General features: G+C 47.6%; 1 protein-coding gene across 1 annotated transcript in view; it reads right to left on the bottom strand.

Annotated features, from left to right (window-relative positions):
• MYOCD (myocardin) overlaps window positions 1-23,975 on the bottom strand; it is a 94,994-nt gene that overhangs the window by 22,033 nt on the left and 48,986 nt on the right. Inside the window, exons 4-6 of the mRNA XM_024208240.1 lie at window positions 17,699-17,774; window positions 11,013-11,174; window positions 2,075-2,265 (exon numbers count right to left, since the gene is read on the bottom strand). Coding sequence (XP_024064008.1) covers window positions 2,075-2,265; window positions 11,013-11,174; window positions 17,699-17,774 — 429 coding nt within the window. The remainder of the gene's footprint in view (window positions 1-2,074; window positions 2,266-11,012; window positions 11,175-17,698; window positions 17,775-23,975) is intronic.

Raw genomic sequence — 23,975 nt, 5'->3', positions numbered from 1 at the left:
GAACACCCCAGTGCTCCCTGGGACTACCAGAGGCTGATATCCCCCTGCTTTCCCCTGCCTGCAGCCTGTGCACTCAGAGTGGGTCCTGCCCAGGGATCTTGCACTAGCCCATGCTTAACAAGTGGATTTAAAGAGAAAACACGTTTGTTTTTTCGGGATCCTGAGTCCGGGTCCCCATTTGTCTCATTAAGTCCCTGTCAGAGCAAATTCCCTGGGGACCCTGGGCAAGGCTCATGGAATTGTCAGCTGCGGGCTGCCCTTTCCCCATGGAGGTTGACATGGGATGCATACACATAGCATGGCCTGCAGCTTCATCCCCAGAGCAGCTTCTGATCCTCCTTCCCAGGCAGCAGCGCTCTGTGTGGCTCCCGGGGTGGCCTGGCCCCCATTTTCACAGCATTGATCACCTTCAAAGGTATTAATTACTGTTAAATACTGGGGAGATGCTGGGGAAGAAAAGGCCTCCCCCAGAGCCATGTGCACAGCCACTACCTCAGACTGCAGTTACAGAGACGCATCAAGACCCGGGGACATCACTCTGGGGGAGCTGCTGATTGATAACCTGCTAGTTAAAGCACTGGCCTCACACTGATGCCACTTAACAAAGCCCAGCTCTCCAGCTGAGCTGTCTGGAGAAGAGCCCTACAGCCCCGCTGCTAGCCAGTTCTACTATCTGCTTGTACCCACTCCCCATGCCTCCCGCTAACCCTTGGGTCTGGAAAGCCTCACCCTTTCAGCCTCATGGCCTTTCAGCCTCAATTCCTCTCCTGTCTGTGGTCTCCAAGGGGAAAAGCTGCTGACATGCTTAAAGCTACCAAAACTACAAGGAAATCTAGGTGCTACAGTGATACAAATAATAACTACTAACATGGAATGCCTAGTGACCAATAGAAAGGGCAGAGGGGAAGCCACAGCAAAGGCATTTGCATCCTAGAGCACTAGGGACAGGAAGAAAGATAAGCACTGCTCCCTCTTCTACAGACAGACTCAGTCAGACCCCCTGAAAGGTCAGAAATGTTTGGGTACAGCCTTGCCCCTATTGAGTGATGGCAGGGACTGGAACTGGACATAAGGCACTGTCACAGCAAAGGCTGTTCATGTGAGTTGCAGGATCAGTGTGTGGGATTCTGCTGCAGCATCTTCCAGAAAGTATCTGGTACCAGCCGAAACTTTGGAAATGCACTGGGCCTTTGCTGCTCCACAGACCCTGCAAGCTACACAAGCATTTGGCCTCTGTTCTTTCCTCCGTGCCCACATGACCACATTGCCCATGTGACCTGAATGTCCCTTGCCAGGGCGGGCTGGGCTGGGAGTGAGTGAGCTTTTTCACAGCATGTGGCATCGAGCTAGATGCTCTCTCTCTGTCCCATCCAGCCCAGATATACAGCAAAGAAATAGACCAAAGGAAGCAATGAAGCAGTTAGGCTCCATGGAGACTCCAGGGCAGCTGGCTGTACAAGAAGGCTGAGCCAGGCAGGTCACATCTCTGCTTTCTTTTAAGCAGCCTGTGCCAGTCTGAGAGCTCCCAGGGATGGTCAGCCTAGGCATTGCTCCCCGTGTCTCCACTCTATATAGGAGGCTACTATGCTAGCTTCCCAAGGCCAGATTCTGCCTCCTTTGCTCACACTGAGCACAACCTCTCTGAGCCCATTGCTGTCTGTGGGACTCTTGGAGTAGGGATGGTCTCCTGAGCGTGGGCTGAAGCGGAGGCAGAATCAGCCCCCTCCCTAGCAAGCACACGCTTCCCCATGACCATGTGGATGGGTGGAAGGCGGTTGTTTAAAGCCTTCACGTAAAGGTTGCTCTAGGGCGTGCATGCAAGGGGGAGAAAGAAGAGTCAGCACTGCAAGCAGCTTTCAGGAGGGCTCTGCACTGCAGCCCCACAGTAACCCAGCAGTAAGTTCCTGAGCCCTGGGCGTTGCCTGCCCAAGGGGATGAGCACCCCCCCCACGGGGTGCAGAGTATTTCTGCATTCAGAGTGTTGGGTGGATGTCCGAATGCCCTCGCTGGGCAGAGGGGACAGGCTTCCCCAAGCTGGCTCCCGGGGCCAAGCCCTGGCTTGCCCACAGAACACTTGCTTTTTTTTTACCTGAGTTGTCCCTGATGTGGCAGAGGAAATTGCCTCTGAGTTTTTGGTGCCTGCTGGTGATTCTGTGGAGCCCTGCGAATCCTCCCTCCTGGCCTGCTCTGGGGACAGGCCATCATTGCTACTGTCTTCTTCAAAGGCAAAAGCATCAGCTGATTTAGAGAAGCTCCCCTGGGCACCTTAACAAGTGAAACAAAGGCAATGGGTCAGTGGTGCGTAAACAGACAGCCTTAGCAATGAACCATCTCAGCGGCTCTACCAACCCCCCCTACAATACACAAGCCCAAACCCCAGTACCTGGCGTGGGAGCACGTTGAGCAGAGCTGAGGAGGGGAGGGGGATTTTGATGGAATGAGCAATAGCCCCTGGGAACAGTGCCCTGATTCCAGTATGGGCATTTCAGATAATGCTGGCTGTGATATGGAGCTGTATTTTGTGCAGCATCTTTCATACAAGTGTTCTCCTGATTGGCTTTTCAGAAAGAGCTCAGCCATTCAGATGGGAGAACATGGTTTTCAAACATGGGCATCCCATTGGGGTGCCCAAGAAACAACTCCCGGAAAATCATATCAGGTTTTGGTGTCTCTGTGCCCGTTTTATGCCTAATACTCTGTACACATCCACCTACAGATCTGGGCTTTCTAGTAAGGGGCTCACAGAAGTGCAGCTGAGATCTGAGCTGAGATGGAGAGTCCATGAGGGGAGAGGTCAGGCAAGCTGCTCAGACTGCAGGAGCTCCAGAGGACAGTGCCCTGCAGGCTCATGTAGAGGGACAGGGAAGAGCATCACAGAGGGCAGTAGGGAGAGATTTTGAAAAACCTGCCCCATTGAAATCTCTACGCTGCAGAGGGATTTTGGCTTATTCTGGTTATCATCCTTTGAACTGATTTTATTTCAGATGTGTCTGTCTGTTTCCCATTTGTATCCATCTGCTCCAAAGCAGGCTGTGGGGATCAGGCCCTGGAAACTTGGGGCATTTCAATCATTAAGCCCTAATATTTTTCCTCCCAACATGGATGTGCAAAAATATGGTGATCTAGGCTCCTGCTCTCTCATTGGCCTGACTGGGCATGTTGTGGAGGCAGCACACTAGTGAGCGACACTCTCGTGGGCAAATGCAGCACAGTGATTCTGCTCCCCTCTGGTGAATGGGATGATGTTGACTGAGGGTCTTTAAGGAAAGTGGGGTATCCTAGGAGCTTGGCTAGGCAATTGGAGCCTGGGAAATAGTGTAATAGGCCCCTACTGCACCCAGTGTAATCCATGGGAGCTGCAGGTATTCAGCACCTCTGCAAATCAGGCTGTGGGGTTATGAGCCTGAATACAGATTGAGGTGCTTAACTGCAGAATATGAGTGTGTTGTTCATCTCCAAAGAACACCGGGATTGGTCGACTCGGGCAGTAGCTCGGGGAGGGAGGAGTATTTCCCACCTAGGGGGTTGGTTTGAATCCAGCGGTATGTGAAACTGTTCCCACCAGAGGGGCTAGCGCCTAGCAGCCTGTATGAAATGAGTTGGGGAGGGGGCTCCTCCCACTGGTCGAATGTCTAAATCACAAATCCGATGGATGCACTGAGCCTGTCTGGAGCCTCCACAGAGAAGCCAAGGACTGAATCAAACAAAGGTCTTAAATCTCCAGGCCCCAACCCTCCCCTGGCTTCTCTGCACAAAGTACAAAGAGTTGGAAGAAATGCTCCAAATGATTAACTGCGCTTCCGGAATCCCAGCAAAGCCTGGTCCAGACACTCCTCCGGAGGATTCCCAGGGCAGTGTCCCACACTCAGATGGACAAGAGCTCTTGACCCCAGGGTTGTGCTGATAAGCAAAGTGCTGAAGAAGCAAGGCTATTTTGCAAGACCCCCGGGAAGGCTTAGGCAGGAGGGTGGGTAACAGAAGGATTACTGCTGCTGCAGTCATACACTGCCCAGTCTTATCATGCAGCTTTGCACTCAGATAGCTCGGGGAAAGAGGAAGGGCTGGGGAAGAGTAGTCCACCTGTCCATGCTCCAAGCCCAGCAGTGTGCAGCTTCTTACCGACACGCTCTGTCGTGTTCTGACCTCTCCCTTCTGTCTGACCAGATAGGCATTCTCGCCCCTTCGCTTTGCACAGGGTGTGTTCTCCGGAGGGAGAAAGCAGATGAGAGACCCCATCGTGTGTGGGATAGCTTGCTAAGTCACTGGCCCTGCTGTCGCCAGCTAGGCACTAGGGGAGCTCCTGGAGTCTGTGGTCATCTGCCCAAGGCACTTGGTAGGAGGAGATACCACAGGAGCATTGCTAGTTACCATAGTTACAGGTCCCCCAATGCAGAGCTTGGCTAAGTGCTGGGCTATGCATTCTAGTGGCCTGGGGGCTGCTCTCCTAGACATGAGCCGCAGTGCTCCTAGCTCTGGGCTTGAAGGGCTCCAGTCCCACTAACACTCATGTAGCGGGAGTAACACACAAGTGGTTTGGTAGGGCTGCCAGGGACTCCAGGGTGCAAATACCCTCAGCACAAGGGCTCCAACTATTGGAACAAACCCCTCAACCTCAGCCCCAGGGCAGCTGAGGAGAGAGATAATGAGGTAACCTTGTCTCAGGGCTGGTCTACACCCAGCCGCTAGTTCGGCGGCTGGGGATCGAAGTTCTGGGTTCGACTTATCGCGTCTGGTCTGGACGCGATAAGTCGAACCAGGAAGTGCTCGCCGTCGACTGCGGTACTCCAGCTCGGCGAGAGGAGTACCGCGGAGTCGACGGGGAGCCTGCCTGCCGCGTGTGGACCGCGTCTGAACCGCGGTAAGTTCGAACTAAGGTATGTCGACTTCAGCTACGTTATTCACGTAGCTGAAGTTGCGTACCTTAGTTCGACTTGGGGGGTTAGTGTAGACCAGGCCTCAGTGAGCTCCTCCCTCCAAGCCATCCTCTTGCCTGCAGGGCACTGCCCTGGATCTGCCTGCTGCAGCAGCTGCTGTCCCCATCCAGCAATGGGCTGTGTTCCCCTCCCAAGGCTGTCAGGCTGTGATTTCTAGGCTGCAGACAGTCTGCGCTCCCTCCAGAAATGCAAGTGCTGCCTGCCTAGCCTCTGCCAGGATCTAACATACTCCATTGCGCCTGGCTGGCAGCCTTTCTGCACCCTCCTTGTCAGGGCAAGGATTTCTCTATCACCAGAAGCCTTAAGAACTGATGTGCCTGGGAAGCTGCAGGAGCCAGTAACACCCAGAAACCAAAATCAGGTGTCATGTAGCACAGAATGGTTGTTCTAGGCCTGATGAAACCAGCTGCTGGTTCTGGGAAGGCCAGGAAAGGGAGTTTTTCTGGTGGGAACCTGTGGAAGCCAATGGCACCTTTTATTCTTAAGGTACCATGGGACGTCTAGGAAGGGTGCGCAGGCAATGGTATGGAGCAGTGTTGCACCAAAATATGCCAAAACATTGCCTCAGGAGCTACAAAGACTGTGGGCTTTCTGTGATGCTGAGAGCTGACTCAACGGGCAAGGTGTTCAGGCGGTGACAATTGCTGTCTCGGTGCTGTCCTGAGAACTGGGTGACATAGCATGGCAGATGGCAAATTATCCACCTTCAATCTTCCCAGGGGAGGGATAGCTCAGTGGTTTGAGCATTGGCCTTCTAAACCCAGGGTTATGAGCTCAATCCTTAAGGGGGCCACTTAGGGATCTGGGGCAAAATCAGTACTTGGTCTGCTAGTGAAGGCAGTGGGCTGGACTCAATGACCTTTCAAGGTCCCTTCCAGTTCTAGGAGACAGGATAACTCCATTAATTTTTTTTTCCCCTGCCGTCTGGAGTTTTGAAGGAACCCTATCAAATTCCAACACATTACATCCTTAGCACAGAGTATCAAAGAATCATAGAAGGTTAGGGTTGGAAGAGACCCCAGGAGGTCATCTAGTCCACCCCCCTGCTCAAAGCAGGACCAACCCCAACTAAATCACCCCAGCCAGGGCTTTGTCGTGGCCTTAAAAACCTCTAAGGATGGAGATTCTACCACCTCCCTAGGTAACCCATTCCAGTGCTGCACCACCCTCCTAGTGAAATAGTTTTTCCTAATAGTACAGCTGGGCTGGCAGTTAGGAGGCATTTAAATCCCCTCCAAGAGGAGATACACACCAAACAAGTGAGCCGAGGGGACCTCAGTCAGGGACAACATGGCACTCCAGAGCATGACTGGAATGTGCTGCCTCTTACTTCACTTCTTGATACCAAGGGTCTGCATGGAGCGGGGAGAGGGGAATGCTCGGCTTATCTCTCTTGCTCTCACAGCAATCTGCGGCTATCCATGTTGTTTCATGATCCCATGCCTCTGCTGTAATCTCAGGCAGGATGGTGTTTGCTTGGGGCTGTTTTTAGTGCACTGGGTATTGTCCTCCTGAGTGCACTGGACAAAGTGATGACAAGGACCTGGTAAAAAAGGCTATTAGATCACCCCTCAGCTATGTGGAGCACAGGCAGCCTCCTGTTGCTGGGACATTAGGGATCTAGACTGGCTTCAGCACTTTTCTTTCGCCCTATTGGAGGTGATTAGATGAATATGTCAACTATACTTTCCACTGTATAAACATTTAAAATTCCACGGTTACAGTAAGACAATTTTAAACCCCGTCATTTTTCTGGTATTGCAAAAACAAAAGACTCAAAGTTTCAGAATAGCAGTGCTCCTCTCTGCTCCGTGTCCGAGCCTGGGCTGCAGGCCCCAGGGGAATCATGGACCTGGCAAACACACTGTGCTGCTCCTTTGACTTAGGCATTTTGCTATATAAATCTAAAGGCAAGCACTGACATCGTGTCATGCTGCACAGTTCAGCGCTCAGCATTCAAGAACCCCAGAAAGTTTGTTTAAAGATGTGCCCTTGACTCTGCCCCCTTGCGGCTGAACAGCCAACAAAGGGTAGATTTACCCACTGGTTGCTGTGCCTAGGTGGGATTCACACCCAGGGCAGGCAAACCGTCTCCTGAGTGTTCTGCTGGGGAGGACACCTTAAACTCGTGGTGGGGGCTTCTCTGCCCATCAGGGGGAAGCTGCCTAGGAGAGAGGTTAAATCAGTGCATTCCTGGGCACCTTGGCCACACCTCTCCCAGGGCACTGCCATCCCACTGTCCGAGCTGCACCAGCTAGCTCCAAGCCTTCTTAAAGTAGGGATTGTGGGTACCTTCCACCCCTCTGGGCCTGCTGCAGGAAGACTTGCTGCATCAGGCAGGCCCTCAGCCTGCATTTCTGCTGGCAGGAGCTGAGGCTGGCTAGAGCCAACACTCTTGAATTATGTGGCCATGGATGATTTCTCAAATAATAAGGTATTAATTTCCAGACACAAGCTGTGATCAGTTGGAGCTAAGACTCAGAGCACATATTACTAACTTAGGGCAAAACTCCATTACCAGTACGTTGTAATTATTCTAAAACAAAGTGTTATAAACCCAGGAAATACATTATCCGGGTAATTCTTAATAGAAATTCAAAGATGCTGAGATGTGGCAAAGCACAGATAAGGCACCCAAACAACCCAGCTCTGCCCCGTAGTGATGTCATGCAATAATCATAGGATTACGATTCAAATGTTTTGGTGCTGGTGGGCCCAGACTAGATGAAACTGATTTTCAGGACACCCCATTGTACTTTTTCATATTTTTACCCTGATGATATCATTGCAGGGCCTGACTGCTAAGCTTTTGAACAGGGGAAGACATTTTTAGTCAGACCGTTTCAAACTTTTGGTTGTTAAGCCCTGTTTAATTCAAGCCCCTAACAAGCACTTAGGAGAAAGGCTCTCGTTGTTCAAGATTCAGACACACCTGCCCAGTTTATTGTGAGCTCAGAAAGGTCCCACGCCAGGTGTCTGATTCTGACCTCACATCAGCTTTACGCTCAGCTAACTCCACTTACTCCTGATGTACGCTGGGGTCAGTGAGAAGAGAGTCAGGCCCTCGTTGGCTCATCTGTGGTAGAAAAACCCTTGAAATCCCAGATATTCCACAAGCAGAAAATGCTGGGGAAGAAAAACCTTGCAGGCCCTCTTGGTGCATCACAGAAGGGCACAGGGCACAAAGCCACGTTCTTGTCCATTGTCAGTCACCTTTAAGGCCTGAGATCATTGTACGCTCTCGTGTTGCTTGGTGGGCGAGGGAGGAGCCAGGAACTGAGCAAAGTCTGAACACAGCCTCTGACCCAGGTTTCCAAACCGCCCTCCCTCGTGCTGCCGGGGGGTTCCCTGGAGTCCGTGCTCCCCAGGTGGGTTAGTGTGCACATCCCAGTGCACAGGCCATGACCAGGATGCCTTTTGCAAGTGTGCCTACCATAGGTTATTTTCCAGTTGGGCAAAGGCCCTAACCCTCCTCGAGCACTCTTCCCCCAACAACCTTCCAGCCTCCAAACCTCAGCTCTTTCTGACACAACGGCATTCAAAGACACGGTTCTGGAGTTTTTATAAAGTAGGAAATGTATTTTTTCCACTCTTCCATCATTTAAAAATGGCTGACGAGATTTTGCTTAAACTCCCCTTAAAATAAAGAAAAACCCTTCAGGCAGGCACCCGGCCTGGAACATTTCAGGCTAGTGTATTGAAAAGTTACAAGCATGAGAAATCAGGGCGTGACACTGGACCCTGAACTATAGTGATGTGACCCGTGCAACACTGGGCCTTAAAGGTGCCAAATATGCCAAGACCAGAACAGTGATAATAATAGGGGCCAAGAAAGGAAACCACTGCACATGACAGCCTGGGAAATCTGCAGGCTTCACTCTGCTCGACAGTGCTCTGCCGAGTTGGCTCACCATGGGCTGCAATAGCTCAGGTTCTACATGCTGGGTTCTTAGCCAAACCAAGAGTCAAAGGGCTTCCTGCTTCTCACACCACTTCCTGTGTCATTCTAAAGTCAATATTGCCAAAGGGTCTAAGTTCCTGGTGAGCCGAGCCCCTGCCATTGGCTCCAGCTCACCCTGAGCACTAACCGGGGCACTGAACGCCCTCACTGGGCTGTACACGTAACTGGCATGCCAGTGGAAATAATCCGTGACAATTAGGGACTGAGTGTTATTGAACAAGGAATTTGGGCTGCATGGTACCAGCTCTCAGGGCCACTTTCAAGTCAATGGCAAGACTGCTATTGACTAGTAGAGATGGATCAGACCCTCCACGAATGGGCCTGGCTTGCATACAGATGAGCCTTCTTGGCCTGTCACTGCTGGGTCGCTCGTTTCTCTCTTTCAGATACTTCCTGCATTGGGAGTGATTCTGGCAGGATTGAAAGTGCCTTTTCATTTGGGTGTCTGGAACAGTACCAGCCCCATGCAGAAATACTAACAGAGACCATGGCTGGGCTGGGCTCCATGCCTCCTGCAGGTGCTATCTGTAGGCTGACAGGGTAGTAGCAGTCCTGACCCTGCAGTTGCTTGAGCACTGCAACTTGCATTTCCTAGCCCACAGCTCTCCCGCCATTGCCACTGGCCAGTGCCAGGCTCCCCGGGGCTGTGGAAAGTGACCCTGTACATTTCACTCAGAAAGGGCTGGGCCTCGGAGTGGGCTTTATCCCCTTGGCGAGTCAGCATGGCAGCTTAGCGTGCTGGAGCGAGCAGTCCAGGCCCTAACTGCACAGCCTGGGCCAGCCCTTACCAAGACCCCAGGGTGACAAGCTGTGTGTCTCCGGTGAGCCAGGAGCTGCAGGGGGGAGTGTCTCCAGCATCCTGAAGAGAGGAAGCCCCTTGTGTTCACTAACGTGAGTCCTGTGGCCTCTGCATCAGAGAACAGTCCCAGCCTGGCTGCTGTCTCCTGGGGCACTGCTGAAATGCAGTGCAGACACATAGGGCCTGACTCGTCCCTTCCTGGGGCCTTGAGGCCATTTACACCAGTGCAGAGTGAGTGCAAAGCACCACCTTTCTGATTGGGGACTGTTTTACACCCACTTTGCACAAGTCTAAGGGCAGGTCTTCACTACCTGCCAGATTGGCGGCTAGTGATCGATCTATCGGGGGTCGATTTATCGCGTCTAGTGTAAATGCAATAAAATCGATCCCCGATCGCGCTCCCCGTCGACTCCGGAACTCCAGCTCACGAAAGGCAGAAGTAGAGTCGACGGGGGAGTGGCCGCGGTCGACTCGCCACCATCCTCACGGCCAGGTAAGTCGACCTAAGATACACCGACTTCAGCTACGCTATTTGCGTAGCTGAAGTTGCATATCTTAGGTCGAGCCCCCCTGCTAGTGTAGACCTGGGCTAAGTGGAATGACACACCAGGGAGAGGCAGGGGGTATCAGGCCCACATGGTACACACGGCACGACCCCTCATCCCCATCACCAGGCATACTCATTCTCCCAGCCCTCCTGGCCACTGCCTGGCACTTCAGGCAGAGGCATAAAACCAACCAGCCAACCAAGCAAATGCCAACCAAGTGCACTAATGCAGTGGGGGTGCCTCCCAAGCCCTGACTGATTCCTCACCCCAGCTGTCCCCTGGCTGCGCAGAGAAGGGAACTGGACTCTGCTTCGGGCAAGTGAGGTGAAGGGATGGTAGAAAGAGACTGGGCATGCTGAGGCTTTCCAGCTCAGGCTGATGGAAGCTGTGCCTTCTTCTTGGTCCTTAGCCAGAGGGTAGGATTTGGGTTGTGATGCCTAACATATGTGGAGGGGAGGCTGACTGCACAGGGGCATGACTGAAAATGTTAGCCTCTTACCAAGGCAACTTAATGGGAGACATTTCTGGGAGGAGTTGACAGCTTCCTTTCTCCTCTTAGACCTGGTGAGGAGAATATATGCGCTGCTGGTTGAGGCTGCTTTCAGTGAAAACAATATGGGCTAAATTAGGTTCTGTTATGGCTCTTAACTTTATATTGGTAATTTCCTGCCGGACTCATATCTAAGTACTGCACTATATGTATCAATGTCCTTATCAATCTGTGCTGTACACACACGTGCGATACAAGCCGTGCTTCTCTTGTGACCTACCTTTTATTGCCTCTTTCACAGCTGAGTCAACAGGAATAATATTCTTCTCCACCAGCTCCAAAGGACCTGGTCTGAGAGCAATTTTTTCATTGAGATCATCTGCAAGTCGGGCTCTTTTCAGCTTCATCTGAGTAGCTTGAATGGACCCCTCTGCAGCTGAGTCTAAAAGGCCAAAATTGAAAGCATCAGTTCCAGGTCCTGCTGAGGCTGTGCTCTACATATAGAATGCTCAGTGCTAACGAGATTCCCCTTCCGGGATCACAGTCAAAACAAAGCACATTTCAGGTTAGAGCAGTAAATGGAGAGAGATCAGTTCCAGTATTCTGAGCCTGGAACGCTGGCTATTAGACTAATCCCTAGACATAGGACTGTGTGTGGGATGGATTGTGGGTCTCCACATGGTTCTCAATGGTTCCCAGGTCAGAATTCTCAGTTATCAAGTAAAAGATTTCCCCTCCCCTAGATTCCAGCTGTGCAAACTCAGCCTGGGATCCTAGAGTTATGCTGGGTTCTGTCTGATCTATAAACAGTCTGCAATGAAACTTAGTTAAAAATTGTGTGGGTGATGCAGGAGCACAATAGACTCCAGCTCCTCTCCCCGAGCTGGACTGGCTCTGCCAGCTAATGGGAACAGACTCTAGCTCCTTGGATGCTGAAATATTAGAGAGTGTGTAGAAAGAACCATAAAAATGATTCAAAGGCTGGAGAGAATCATGCTGTACAGGGAGAGATGTACAGAGCTCAGTCTGTTCAGTTTATCAGAAAGAAGATTGAAAGTAACTTGATTACAGTGGAGAAGTACCTTCGTGGGTACTATGAAAATGCTGGACACTGAAGGGCTCTTATTCTAGCAGAGAAAAGTGAAACAGCCACAAACGGCTGAAGCTTTAGCCAGACAAATTCAAACTGGAAATAAGGCACAAATTGTTAACAGGGAGGGTGATTAACCATAGGAACAAAATCCCAATGGAAGTGGTGGATTCTCCATCGCTTGCTGTCTTCAAATCCAGACTGAATGCCTTTCTGGAAGGCACAAATTTTGCTTTAGTCTAACACAAGTTGTTGGTTTAATACAGGGGTAACAGGGTAAAATGTAATGGCCTGTGTTATGCAGAAGGTCAGAGTAGATGATATAATGGTCCCTTCTGGCCTTAAACTCTATGAAATAACGACTCTCCGAGACCTCTCCCAGAGCTGGATGGGCTCTGGAAGGTTAACAGGAAAAAAAAGGCAGAATTTACTGGTTATACTTTATCCTAAGGCTCCACTGATAAATGGTTTATAAAGAGTTGGTAAATGATTACTAGAGATTCTAATAAGTGGTTAATCAATTGTTATTATAGATTGTCACCAAGTCCAACAGGTCAATAGATTGCTTATCACCATGACGTTAACACCTTCTACCAATGTGTTTAGGACCATCCCTAAACACATACTACTACTGTCTGCAACATGCTTATATCTATTGAACACTTACTAAGCCTTTACAAACCATTTATAAATGGACCCTTAACATAAAGTGTGACCAAGCTGCAGTAGTCAGCAAAGTCAGGGGACCTTTCTGGACCGGAAGGTACCACCGCACAGCCTTATGATTCCGAATACAACTACTCTTTGAAGAAATTCAGGCTGTGGAAAACACAAGCCTCAGAGTCTCAGCAGCGTGCTGTAAAGCCTGTTACGGACCTGATGGGACATTTGAATTCATGCTATCCTGTGAGTGGTCATTCACCCCCAATCATCCTCATTTGTCCTTATGAAAGTCTCTTAGCAGCTGTTCTACTCTGCAAAGCTTCTACTCTCCCAGATTAATTCAGATAAAGATAGGGGGTGAATTGACTCCCAGGAGCTGTTCCAGACTAATTCGATGTGTAGCCAAACCCTTTGTTTCCCCATTTGTAAAATGGGCATAACGTGAGCCATCTTGGAGGTATATGGCTGGACAGCTGTGGCAGAGGGAGGCCAGTGCTATACAACAGCTCTGTGGCAGAGCCGGAACTAGAACCCAGGTGTACTGGCCCCCGAGGCAGGCCGTATCCCTAGCACCATCCTGCCTCCCTCACAGAACGGCAGCTGCCTAGTCAGGAGAGCACATGGAACTTCCTGTCGCTGTTTATCCTCACCTTATAATCCCAGCTCACACGGAGAGCAAATGGTACCTCCTATATACCAGACACTGGTTAACTGAAGCTTGCACCAGTTTTCAGGCGACTGCACCAATTAACCAGCCATCACCTGCCTCCTACTCAACAGCTGCCCCAAATCAGAGTGCCAGAATTATGGGATGTGACTCACGCACGTGGCGAGCTCAGGTTAACACCCCAGATAGGAGGCTGCAATGGAACGTGAGGGCCAGTCACTAAAGCCTAGAACCCGTGACTGGGAACTGGGGGCCTCTGTTACTCCAGCACATGGGGAAGGGATTAGCATCCACTTCTTCCCATGCAGGGAGCAAGAGCCTAACAATTCTGGCCATAACAGATGCCTCTAGGTAGAGGGGAGCCTAGGAGAGCACCTGCTCCCTCCTTCCTCCTGGGCCCATGGGAGCCCTTCTATGAGGGCTCTGTAGGGCCTGGTCTCTGTGGGAGGAGAGGGGGCAGGGCTGGGGTGTCTCTGGAGTGAGACTAGTTTCCTGATGCTTCAGGAACAGCCTCTTGGGCTCCAGCAAGATCCTTGCTGGCATGGAGGCAGTTGTGAAAGGTAAGGAGGAGGTGGCACAAGGCCTCTCTGGGGATGGCTGTGGGCTCTAGCAGAGCTCCAGAGAGCCGTGGGCCTTTCTGCAGGGATGAGGAGGACAAAGCCCTCCCACAGGAGTGAACAGCTAGAGACTCAGAGAGTTCAAACACACCAGGTGTCCTGCACCTGACTAGGGCAAAAGCCCCTTGGGGAGGACAGGGCCGGCATGTGCCAACCTTGACCCCTGGCAGAGCTGTTTAATCTGTCCCCTTGGCTGCCGGGGCAACAGTTCAGCATTCACCCTTCTCTCTCTGAGCCCTGTGCTATGGGGAGGGGGCAGGTAGGGAATAGATGTGTCCAGAATGGGACAGTATTTGGGAGGCTGTAAGGGGCTGGGAAAAGAGGCTTCCTGATAATTACGAGGCACCTGTGAAGTGCTCAAGAAGCACTGGCTGAACTGGCCCAGCGTTGGCCCAAGAGCCTAGCTGCCCTGACTGCTCCGTGTCTTTGTGACATGTTGTTGCTGTGTATTATGGCTCCAGCACTCCCTGCTCTGCCAAGAGAGTCAGGAGTTCTGTTTCCAGCCAGAGCAGTGATTGCTCCCCTCCAACCTTTCAGGGCTCCATTGGAGTCTGACTGAAGGCTTGAGTCAGGATTTATTGTCTGCAGAGCAGTCTGCCTGCCCTATTGGGACACTAGCTGTGGTGAAACAGGAAGCAGTGTCAGAAATTGTCCCGAGCCCAAGACTAGGGGAATGTGCTTGGAGGATGCCACAGACTGATTGCAAAAGTGATCAAAGGAAATACTTTTTCCATACAAAATATAATTAGACTGTGGAACTCGCTGCCACAGATATCATCAAGGCCAATAAATTAGGAAATTGGACATTTATGTGGATAACTGGACTATCCAGAGTTACTAGAATTAAAGTTAAAAGGTTTAGGTAGGAATATTAAATGTCCTTTGTCAGAGCTTAAGTCAGTCTCAGACAATTGTGGGTTAGGATTTGAACTTCATGGGAAGCAGATTATTCCACATCAACTTCTGGGTTCTTACACTTTAAGAACATAAGAACGGCCATACTGGGTCAGACCAAAGGTCCATCTATCCCAGTATCTTGTCTTCCGAGAGTGGCCAATGCCAGGTGCCCCAGAGGGAACGAACAGAACAGGTCATCAAGTGATCCATTCCCTGTCCCCCATTCCCAGCTTCTGGCAAACAGAGGCTAGGGACACCATCCCTGCCCACCCTGGCTAATAGCCACTGAATGACCTATCCTCCATGAATTTATCTAGTTCTTTTTTTAACCCTGTTATAGTCTTGGCCTTCACAACATCCTCTGGCAAAGAGTTCCACAGACTGACTGTGTGTTGTTTGAAAAAATACTTCCATTTGTTTGTTTTAAACCCTCTGCCTATTAATTTCAATTGGTGACTCTTAAGTCTTGTGTTATGAGAAGGAGTTAATAACACTTCCTTATTTACTTTCTCCACACCTGTCATGGTTTTATAGATCTCTATCATATTCCCCTTAGTTGTCTCTTTTCCAAGCTGAAAAGTCCCAGTCTTATTAATCTCTCCTCATACGAAAGCTGTTTTATAGCCCTAATAATTTTTGTTGCCCTTTTCTGAACCTTTTCCAATTCTAATATATCTTTTTTGAGATGGGGCGACCACATCTGCATGCAGTATTCAAGATGTGGGTGTGCCATGGATTTATACAGAGGCAATATGATATTTTCTGTCTTATTATCTATCCCTTTCTTAATGATTCCCAACATTCTGTTAGCTTTTTTGACTGCAGCTGCACACTGAGTGGGTGTTTTCAGAGAACTATTAACAATGATTCCAATATCTTTTTCTTGAGTGGTAGCAGCTCATTTAGACCCCTTCCTTTTGTATGTATAGTTAGGATTATGTTTTCCAATGTGCATTACTTTGCATTTATCAACATTGAATTTCATCTGCCACTTTGTTGCCCAGTCACGCAGTTCTGTGAGATTCCTTTGCAACTCTTCGCAGTCTGCTTTGGACTTAACTATCTTGAGTAGTTATGTATAATTTGCAAATTTTGCCACCTCACTGTTTACCCCTTTTTCCAGATCATTTATGAATAAGGCTACGTTTTAGTCACGGGTATTGTTAGTGAAAGTCACGGACAGATCACGGGCAGTAAACAAAAATTCACAGCCCGTGACCTGTCCATGACTTTTAGTAAAAATACCAGTGAATAAAACTTGGGGGGTGGGGGTGGGGCTGCCCAGGGGCCCTGTGGGTGCTGGGGGAGGGCGGCCCAGCTGCTTTGGTGGGGGGGTGGGGGTGGGATGGCGTGCAGCCAGGGACCCCCGCTGGTGCTGGGGGTGGGGAGGTGTCAAGAAACTTTATCTCTGCATCCCGTCCTGAAGTGACATGTACCCAGTCAATATGGGGATAGTTGAAATCCCCCATTATTATTGAGTTTTTAATTTTTATAGCCTCTCTAATCTCCCTGAGCATTTTACAGTCATTATCACCATCCTGGTCAGGAGGTCGATAGTATATCCCTACTACTATATTCTTATTATTCAAGCATGTAATTACTATCCATAGAGATTCTATTGTACAGTTTGGTTCATTTAAGGTTTTTACTTCATTTGACTCTACGCTTTCTTTCACATATAGGCCACTCCCCCACCAGCACTATTCTGTCCTTCTGATATATTTTGTACTCTGGTATTATGGTGTCCCATTGATTATCCCCATTCCACCAAGTTTCTGTGATGCCTATTATATCAATATCCTCATTTAATATGAGGCACTCTAGTTCACTCATCTTATTATTTAGACTTTTAGCATTTGTATATAAGCATTTAAAAAATTGTCACTTTTTAACTGTCTGCCATTACGTGATGTAATTGACTGGGACTCTTTTTCATTTGACTGTTTCTCATCAGATCATTTGACTGTTTCTCATCAGATCAGTATTTCCATTAATAGATCCTCCCTAAGGGATGTCTCTGTCTGAAAAATGTGCTCCTCTGCACCTGTCGGCTTCCCCCCAGCCCTTAGTTTAAAAACTGCTCTATGACCTTTTTAATTTTAAGTGCCAGCAATCTGGTTCCATTTTGGTTTAGGTGGAGCCCATCTTTCCTGTATAGGCTCCTCCTTTCCCAAAAGGTTCCCCAGTTCCTAATAAATCTAAATCTCTCCTCCCTACACCATCATCTCTCATCCACGCATTGAGACCCTGCAGTCCTACCTGTCTAAGTGGCCCTGCACGTAGAACTGGAAGCATTTCAGAGAATGCTACCACGGAGGTCCTGGACTTCAATCTCTTATCTAGCAGCCTAAATTTGGCCTCCAGGACCTCTCTCCCTCTCTCCTATCCTTCCCTATGTCATTGGTGCCTACATATACCACAACCACCGGCTCCTCCCCAGCACTACACATAAGTCTATCTAGATGTCTTGAGAGATCTGCAACCTTCACACAGGACCGCCCGGGGGGAGCAAGTGGGGCAATTTGCCCCAGGCCCCACAGGGCCCCCCACGAGAATATAGTATTCTGTGGTATTGCAACTTTTTTTTTATGGAAGGAGCCCCCGAAATTGCTTTGCCCTAGGCCTCCTGAATCCTCTGGGCAGCCCTGCCTTCACACCCAGTAGGCAAGTCACCTTGCGATTCTCCCGGTCATCACAAAACCAGCTATCTATGTTTCTAGTGGTTGAATCCTTCTGATGGACCTGGTGCCAGCCACTGTCAGACACAGGATGCTGAGCTAGATGGACCTCAGGTCTGATTCAGGCTGTCAATGCCTATTTATGGATGATCAGGGCTGCATTGGGCACAACATGAAATACCTTGTGCTACAAGCCCCTTACATAGTCTGATTGCCATCAAGATCTGGGGCAAAGTAACCCTAAAAGTGCATCTTGCAGAGAAACAGGAAAGCAACTGAGGATTTGTGGCCACAAGAGAGATGAAGGGTTGGAAAAATCTACAAATATGTGAGGAACAGCTCATCCAGCCTTACCTTGTAAAATGTGCATATTGACCAGGTCTGATTGCTCAGGCCTGCTTCTGATCTTGTGCTTTAGGTAATCCTCAGTCTGCAGAACAGAAATACAGAGAATGTTAGATCACCAGCTCCAGCTAGTAAATTACACAGTGCTGGCTCTTTCTGCTCAGCTATTGGAATTGTTCGTGTTTTCGTAGGAAGAGGGAATAACTGCTTTTCTCCACTGAGTGAGCTGTTAAGTGGTACCTTATTCACCCAAGTACTAGCCAACACTCGGAGAAGAGATGCCCAATGAGACAAAGTGATGCTCTTGGAATCAATGTTGACAATTCAGCAGATGGCCCTTGTAAGGTGTGTCCTTTTAAGCCTCCAGAGAGCTGTACTTCAAGACCCCCAGCACTGCTGGTGCCCAAGCTGTGAAGTCTGCTGGAGCCCTGTTCACCGAGTGTGAGGACTATTCACCGGTGTGTGCCTGGAACTGCCCCCACAAGACAGCACAGCATGTTTCCTTTGGGGTTGGTACTGAATCAACACCCCAGCATGGTGGGAGAGGATGCTATGCTGCTGGAAATGCCAGCTTTTGGATGAGATGTAAAAATAGGAGCCTGACCCTCTGTACCGATTCTCTGACACTGTTTGTAAGAGAGAGGTCTATTGGCTATTCCAGTGCTGATAATGACACTCTGCCTTTCTAAATCCTCCACAGTTTCCAGGGCACTCTGCACTTCCTGATGTAAGCTGCTAGGTCCTGTTGCTCTGCACGTAACTGCTGAATTCCACTTTGTGAATGGCCCTGGCTGGCAAAGTCATGCTCTCATCTTAGATACAAAGGTGATAAATGCCTTAGAAATAGATAGACAAGGTAAGTGAGGCACCATCTTTTATTGGAGCAACTCCTATTTCACCTACCTTGTCTCTCTCTCATATCTTGGGATCAACATGGCTACAACAACACTTAGAAATAGATATATAGATAGATACTGATATACAGTGAGACCTTCCCTGAGGACAGCACTTAGTATACAAATATCTTGGCTCAAGTGACAAATTAGTATTATTATTGGAATGCCCAGAAAATTCCAGATCCTTTCTAACTAGAGAAGAAATGTCTGCCAAATGAGCTATCAATATAAAGGCAAATGGAAAGGTTACAGCAAATGCACAGGCATATTAGCAAATACACATCTACTCACACATATGCTTAATTGTATTATTACAGTAGGAAATATAAATTATACTCAAGTTACCCCATCAGCTTGTCATTGTCATTCAATTGACCTTCAGATGTAGCCAATAGAGTTCTATCTGACAATCAGTTAATGGCCATTCCACTACTCAACAGAGTTTACCAACTACAAATATCTGGATATCAATGAAAGAAACTTAGAAGCAAAAGCAGGCGAGCTAAAATGTCCAGCATTGCAAGAGGATTGTGATGTAAGTGGCATTTCTGTTTAACAGGGTGGAAAGACAATAATCAATGGGATACTGTAATACCTGGTTATAAACTATACAGGAAGGAATGATTAGGTCAGAGAGATGGGGGAGTCCCACTATCTGAAAGATTCCATGGAACCTAGTGAGATACCAGTTCTGAGTAGAGAGGACCACACAGTTGAATCTGTAGAGATCCAAGTCCCAAATGATAGGAATACAAATATATGAGTGAAATGATACTCCCAGTCTCCAGTTAAAGAAAATGCTATTGAATGAACAGTGCTGAGGAAGACGAAAGTAAAAACTACACCTACAAAAGGAGTCATAATGGATATCTCTTAGTACCTGCATAAAAACTGATCAAATGCCACTTCAGGCCAGATTTTCAAAGGTATTTAGGTGCCTAAAGATGCAGATAGGTGCCAGGTGGGATTGTCAAAAGCAGCTAAAAGTTAGATGCCTAGCTCCCTTTGAAGTCAAGGACAGTTAGACACCTACTCTCTTTTGAAATTCCTACTAGGAGCTTATCGGCATCTTTAGACATCTAAATATCTTTGAAAATCTGGCCTTTCAGGTCCATAGGTAGAGAAGCAACTTCTTGTCACCTTAGTGGGAGAACACAAGAGGAGAGACTATGCTAAACTGAGTCCTAAGTAACATAGAGGTAAGTTCCAGAAGCAGCTATAGTTGAGTTGCCGAGTGATAGTGACTATAATATAATTAAATTCACCACCATTGAGGGAAGATTAGAAACAGGCTAAAAGGCAGAAATCAGTCCAGAGGAAGAAAGAGTCAATTTGCAATATAGCAAAAGGTAAACAGTGAGATGCCACAAAGTTCTATGCTAGGATGGTGTTATTTGAGGTACTGATTAGTTCTCTGAAAAAGGGCAGGGGGGAGCAGTGAGGTGGAAAAAGCTTCAGATGGCACAATGTTATTTAGGTCAGTTAAGATTAGAGCAGGCTGTGAGGAACTTCAGAGGGACTTAACCATGCTGGGTGACTGGGTAGCAAGAATGCAGATGAAATTCAGTGTTGACAAAGTCAGTGTAATGCACATTGGAAAGAAGAATTTACACCGATCCTACACCCTACTAGGTTCTAAATCAGGGGTCGGCAACCTTTCAGAAGTGGTGTGCCGAGTCTTTATTTATTCACTCTAATTTAAGGTTTCGCGTGCCAGTAATATATTTTAACGTTTTTAGAAGGTCTCTTTCTATAAGTCTATAATATGTAACTAAACTATTGTTGTATGTAAATTAAAGAAGGTTTTTAAAATGTTTAATAAGCTTAATTTAAAATTAAATCAAAATGCAGAGCCCCCCGGACCAGTGGCCAGGACCCGGGCAGTGTGAGTGCCACTGAAAATCAGCTCGCGTGCCGCCTTTGGCACGCGTACCATAGGTTGCCTACCCCTGTTCTAAATTAATTGTAACCACTCAGAGAAAACATCTCGGTGTCACTGTGGGCAGCTTAATGATATCTTCTCAGTGTGCAGAGACGGTCAAAAAACCCAATCATAATATTAAAAAGCATAAGAAATGGGATGGAGAAAACACTGAACAGAATTATGCAGTTCTATAAATACATGGTAGGTCCTCTCCTGGAATCACGTATTAAATTCTGGTCACTCCATCTAACAACATATCTAGCAGAAAGAGAGATGTTCAGAGACAGGCAATGAGAATGATGAGAGGTATGGAAAGACTTTCTTATCAGGTGAGAGTGAAAAGAACAGGACAGTTTAGTTTAGAGGGGAGATAAAAAGAGGTCATATGAGCTAGTGAGTGGTATAGAGAGTGAATGGTGTCTCATAACTCAAGAACAAGGGGAGGCCAGTAAATTCAAAACTAATAAAAGGAAATGTTTTTCTACATAATGCATCGCTAACCTGTGGAACTCTCTGCAACAAGATATTATGACAGATATGGCAATTTCTTGCAATAGCCTTGAAAAATCTTATTGAATTAAGTTTAAGTATCTTGGAGTCCATTGTATTAAAAATTCAAAGTTTATGTATTATTGTGGAATTGTATGTAACGCCTCTAGAGGGGAGACATGGCCAATGTAAACCCTGGGAAGTGTTATGAGCTTCAAAGGACTATCTGAAACAATGTGCCAGACAAGAATGAACTTTCAGGACAAGCAAAGTTAACTTTGTTTCCCAGGAAATCTCTAGGGGGAGATGAATGCAAATATACCACACCCCCCAGTTATGCAAAAATCCATCCTTTTGAAGCTATGCCCTGTGGAAAGAATCATTATCTGCTGATTACCTGTTCCTGGAATTTAAGGCTCAAAGGCCAAAGCTGTGTAATGGAGAGATGCACAGATTCATAGGTGTGCTTGTTCTGGGCTAACAGCTGTTTTGAACTAATAACCACAGAAAACTCTTGTTGGTGTTTGAACTACTGACTCCTACCAGAGTCCTTGTTGGAGTGGGAGTGACCTCTGATAAGCTTCCTAGCATGTGTGTAGGTTTTTTTATTGTTTGTAATCTGTTTTCTCTATACTGCTTTCACCTTAGAAAGAAATGTGAGTTTAGAAAGGGCTGTATGGTGACTTTTAACCAGGGCAATTATGCTATTTATAGCCTCTGAGAAAGGAAAGCAAAGCTGGCCTGCCTAGGCCACCTGACTTGCTGGGGAACTCATGATGAAGGCAGGGAACTGTGCAGTTGGAAAACCTCCAGTTAGGAGGGAGAGAGATGTGGGTCTCTGCCCGGGAGAAGTGACAGCTGTGGAGCTGGGAGCCTAAAAGTAGGTGCCTGTGGTGGGCCACAGAGGGGCAATACAGGTGCAGATATTGCTGACTGCAAGAACTTCCAAAAGAGGGTTCCAAAACGGATGAGGCATTATATGAGTAATGAGAACATCCAGTTACATTACATTGGAGAAGTGTAACTGTGGTACCCACATAATAACATAATACTTCAAAGATCTGACTAATCATATTACCTCCCCATGATTTCTCCATGCTACCTGTGATGCATGGAGGAATCCCTTAGTCAAATTTTATAAAGCAATCACCAAGTCCCTCCTCAAAACTTACCTCTTCCATAATGCATGCAGTAAACTGCAAGCTGATCACAGCTAGATAGGTGCCGAATTGAATTTACTGCTCCTGACTGGCTAAGAATTTGGAACATCCTATTAGTTTTGCTATTCTGTCTCCCCCATTTCCCACTCTGTGATTTGTGTTAACCTCCTGTTATGCCTTCATGCTTCAGAGCACAAACTGTCTGACGTTAGGAAGAAACTTCCCCTGTGTAATTTATTCCAGAATTGTCCTTCCTCTGAAGCATCTAATACTGGCCACTGTGAAAGAAAACATATCAGGCTAGATGGGTGGCAGATGCGATCCTGTACAGCATTCCTATGAATCCATGTTTCTCTGGTGCCTTGATTTGTTTAAGTGGTGTCACTGTGTCACTATGCTCTGAAAAGACCTTTGGAATAACGTATCTGGAGGTGGTGGATTAATTTAATTTAATTAATTTCACATTATAGGCTACCAAACAGCCATCAGATAGATTCCTGACTCAAGCGAGACTTGAATCACTAACCTACAGGTTTGTCAACAACCCCTTGGACCATCTAGTCCACTGTGCATTAACTTTAACATTTATTGTAGTTCTGGCTCCCCTCAGGCCTTCCTGGTTCTAAGTAGTAGAAGTGACCCGGGGCACAAAGGCAGGAGATGCTGTTATCGTGATGTTTCTAGAAACAGTGGAAGCAGAAAATATTGGGACACACAAAAGAACCCGTTATTATTAGATTTCTAGACCAAGTTTGTAGAGAATGGAAATTGGAGAAGATTCAGCTAAGCAATCAAAATGTCATTGGCTGCTTATCTGAAAGCACCCAACAATCCTTCTGAAATTCACTGGTTACTGCCCTAAACAAAGGGCACCCCTATAAACAGGAGTATATTTTTGTCCTGCATTGTGCTCTTTAGCATGTTCTGAGAACAAAGACATTTTTGGGCATCCCACTCATAATCCTTCCCTCTTCCCCCAGGCAAGCAGCCAATGGAAGCCTTTGAAGGGCGAGACAGAGAGACATTAATGTATACTTGAACAATAAAATATACGACACTTCAAGGATACTTTAAATTGCTTGAAATTTCCTAACCATGCACATTTTTCATAGGGGTGTTTTGTTTCTTACATTAGTCATTTATGATTGTAGGAGACAAAGGGCAAGTACCTAGAATACGTTAGATCACAAGAACACTCCCAAATGTTTCAAGTTAACTCCTTCACCTAAAGTGCCTGTACAACTAACTGAAAACAAATCTCTCATAGAGTAACTGAATGAATTACTATATTCTGTTACACATCAGCCAGAGCCAACCATGTAAAACAAGGTATTTTCCTCTTAATGTAGCCATGCTATTATTATTGCTCTGTATGCAGCATGAACTAACTATTAATGAATATGATATGGGAAAAGAAATGAGGATGAAGAAAAACATCCTCAAAGACCAAATGAGAAAATTGGGATAGTTTTGGATTAGTTTATCTTGGATTGATGCAATGGAATCAATGCAATGTACTTGATATATCAGCATATCAGAGGTTTGTTGTCTATTGTCAGCATTGCAGGGTATCTTATTCCTTGCTGTATGTATTTTTCTAACCTGTTGTCTTGGATTGTGTGTTTTCTGAACTGGGCCCCAGGCAAACAGGAGAGCTATGTGAACCCTGGAGACCCTCTTAGGGTATGTTTACACTTCGAGCTGGGGGTGTGATTGCCAGGTGGAGGAGACACACTCACACTAGCTCTGATTGAGCTAGCATGCTAAAAATAGTGTAGTCATGGCAGCATGTGTGGTGGGAGGGGCTACCCACCCAG

Source organism: Terrapene carolina, unplaced genomic scaffold, assembly GCF_002925995.2.
Source record: "Terrapene carolina triunguis isolate 2854851 unplaced genomic scaffold, T_m_triunguis-2.0 Scaffold192, whole genome shotgun sequence".
NCBI classification, from domain to species: domain Eukaryota; kingdom Metazoa; phylum Chordata; order Testudines; family Emydidae; genus Terrapene; species Terrapene triunguis.
This window is presented reverse-complemented; position numbering and strand designations above follow the sequence as displayed.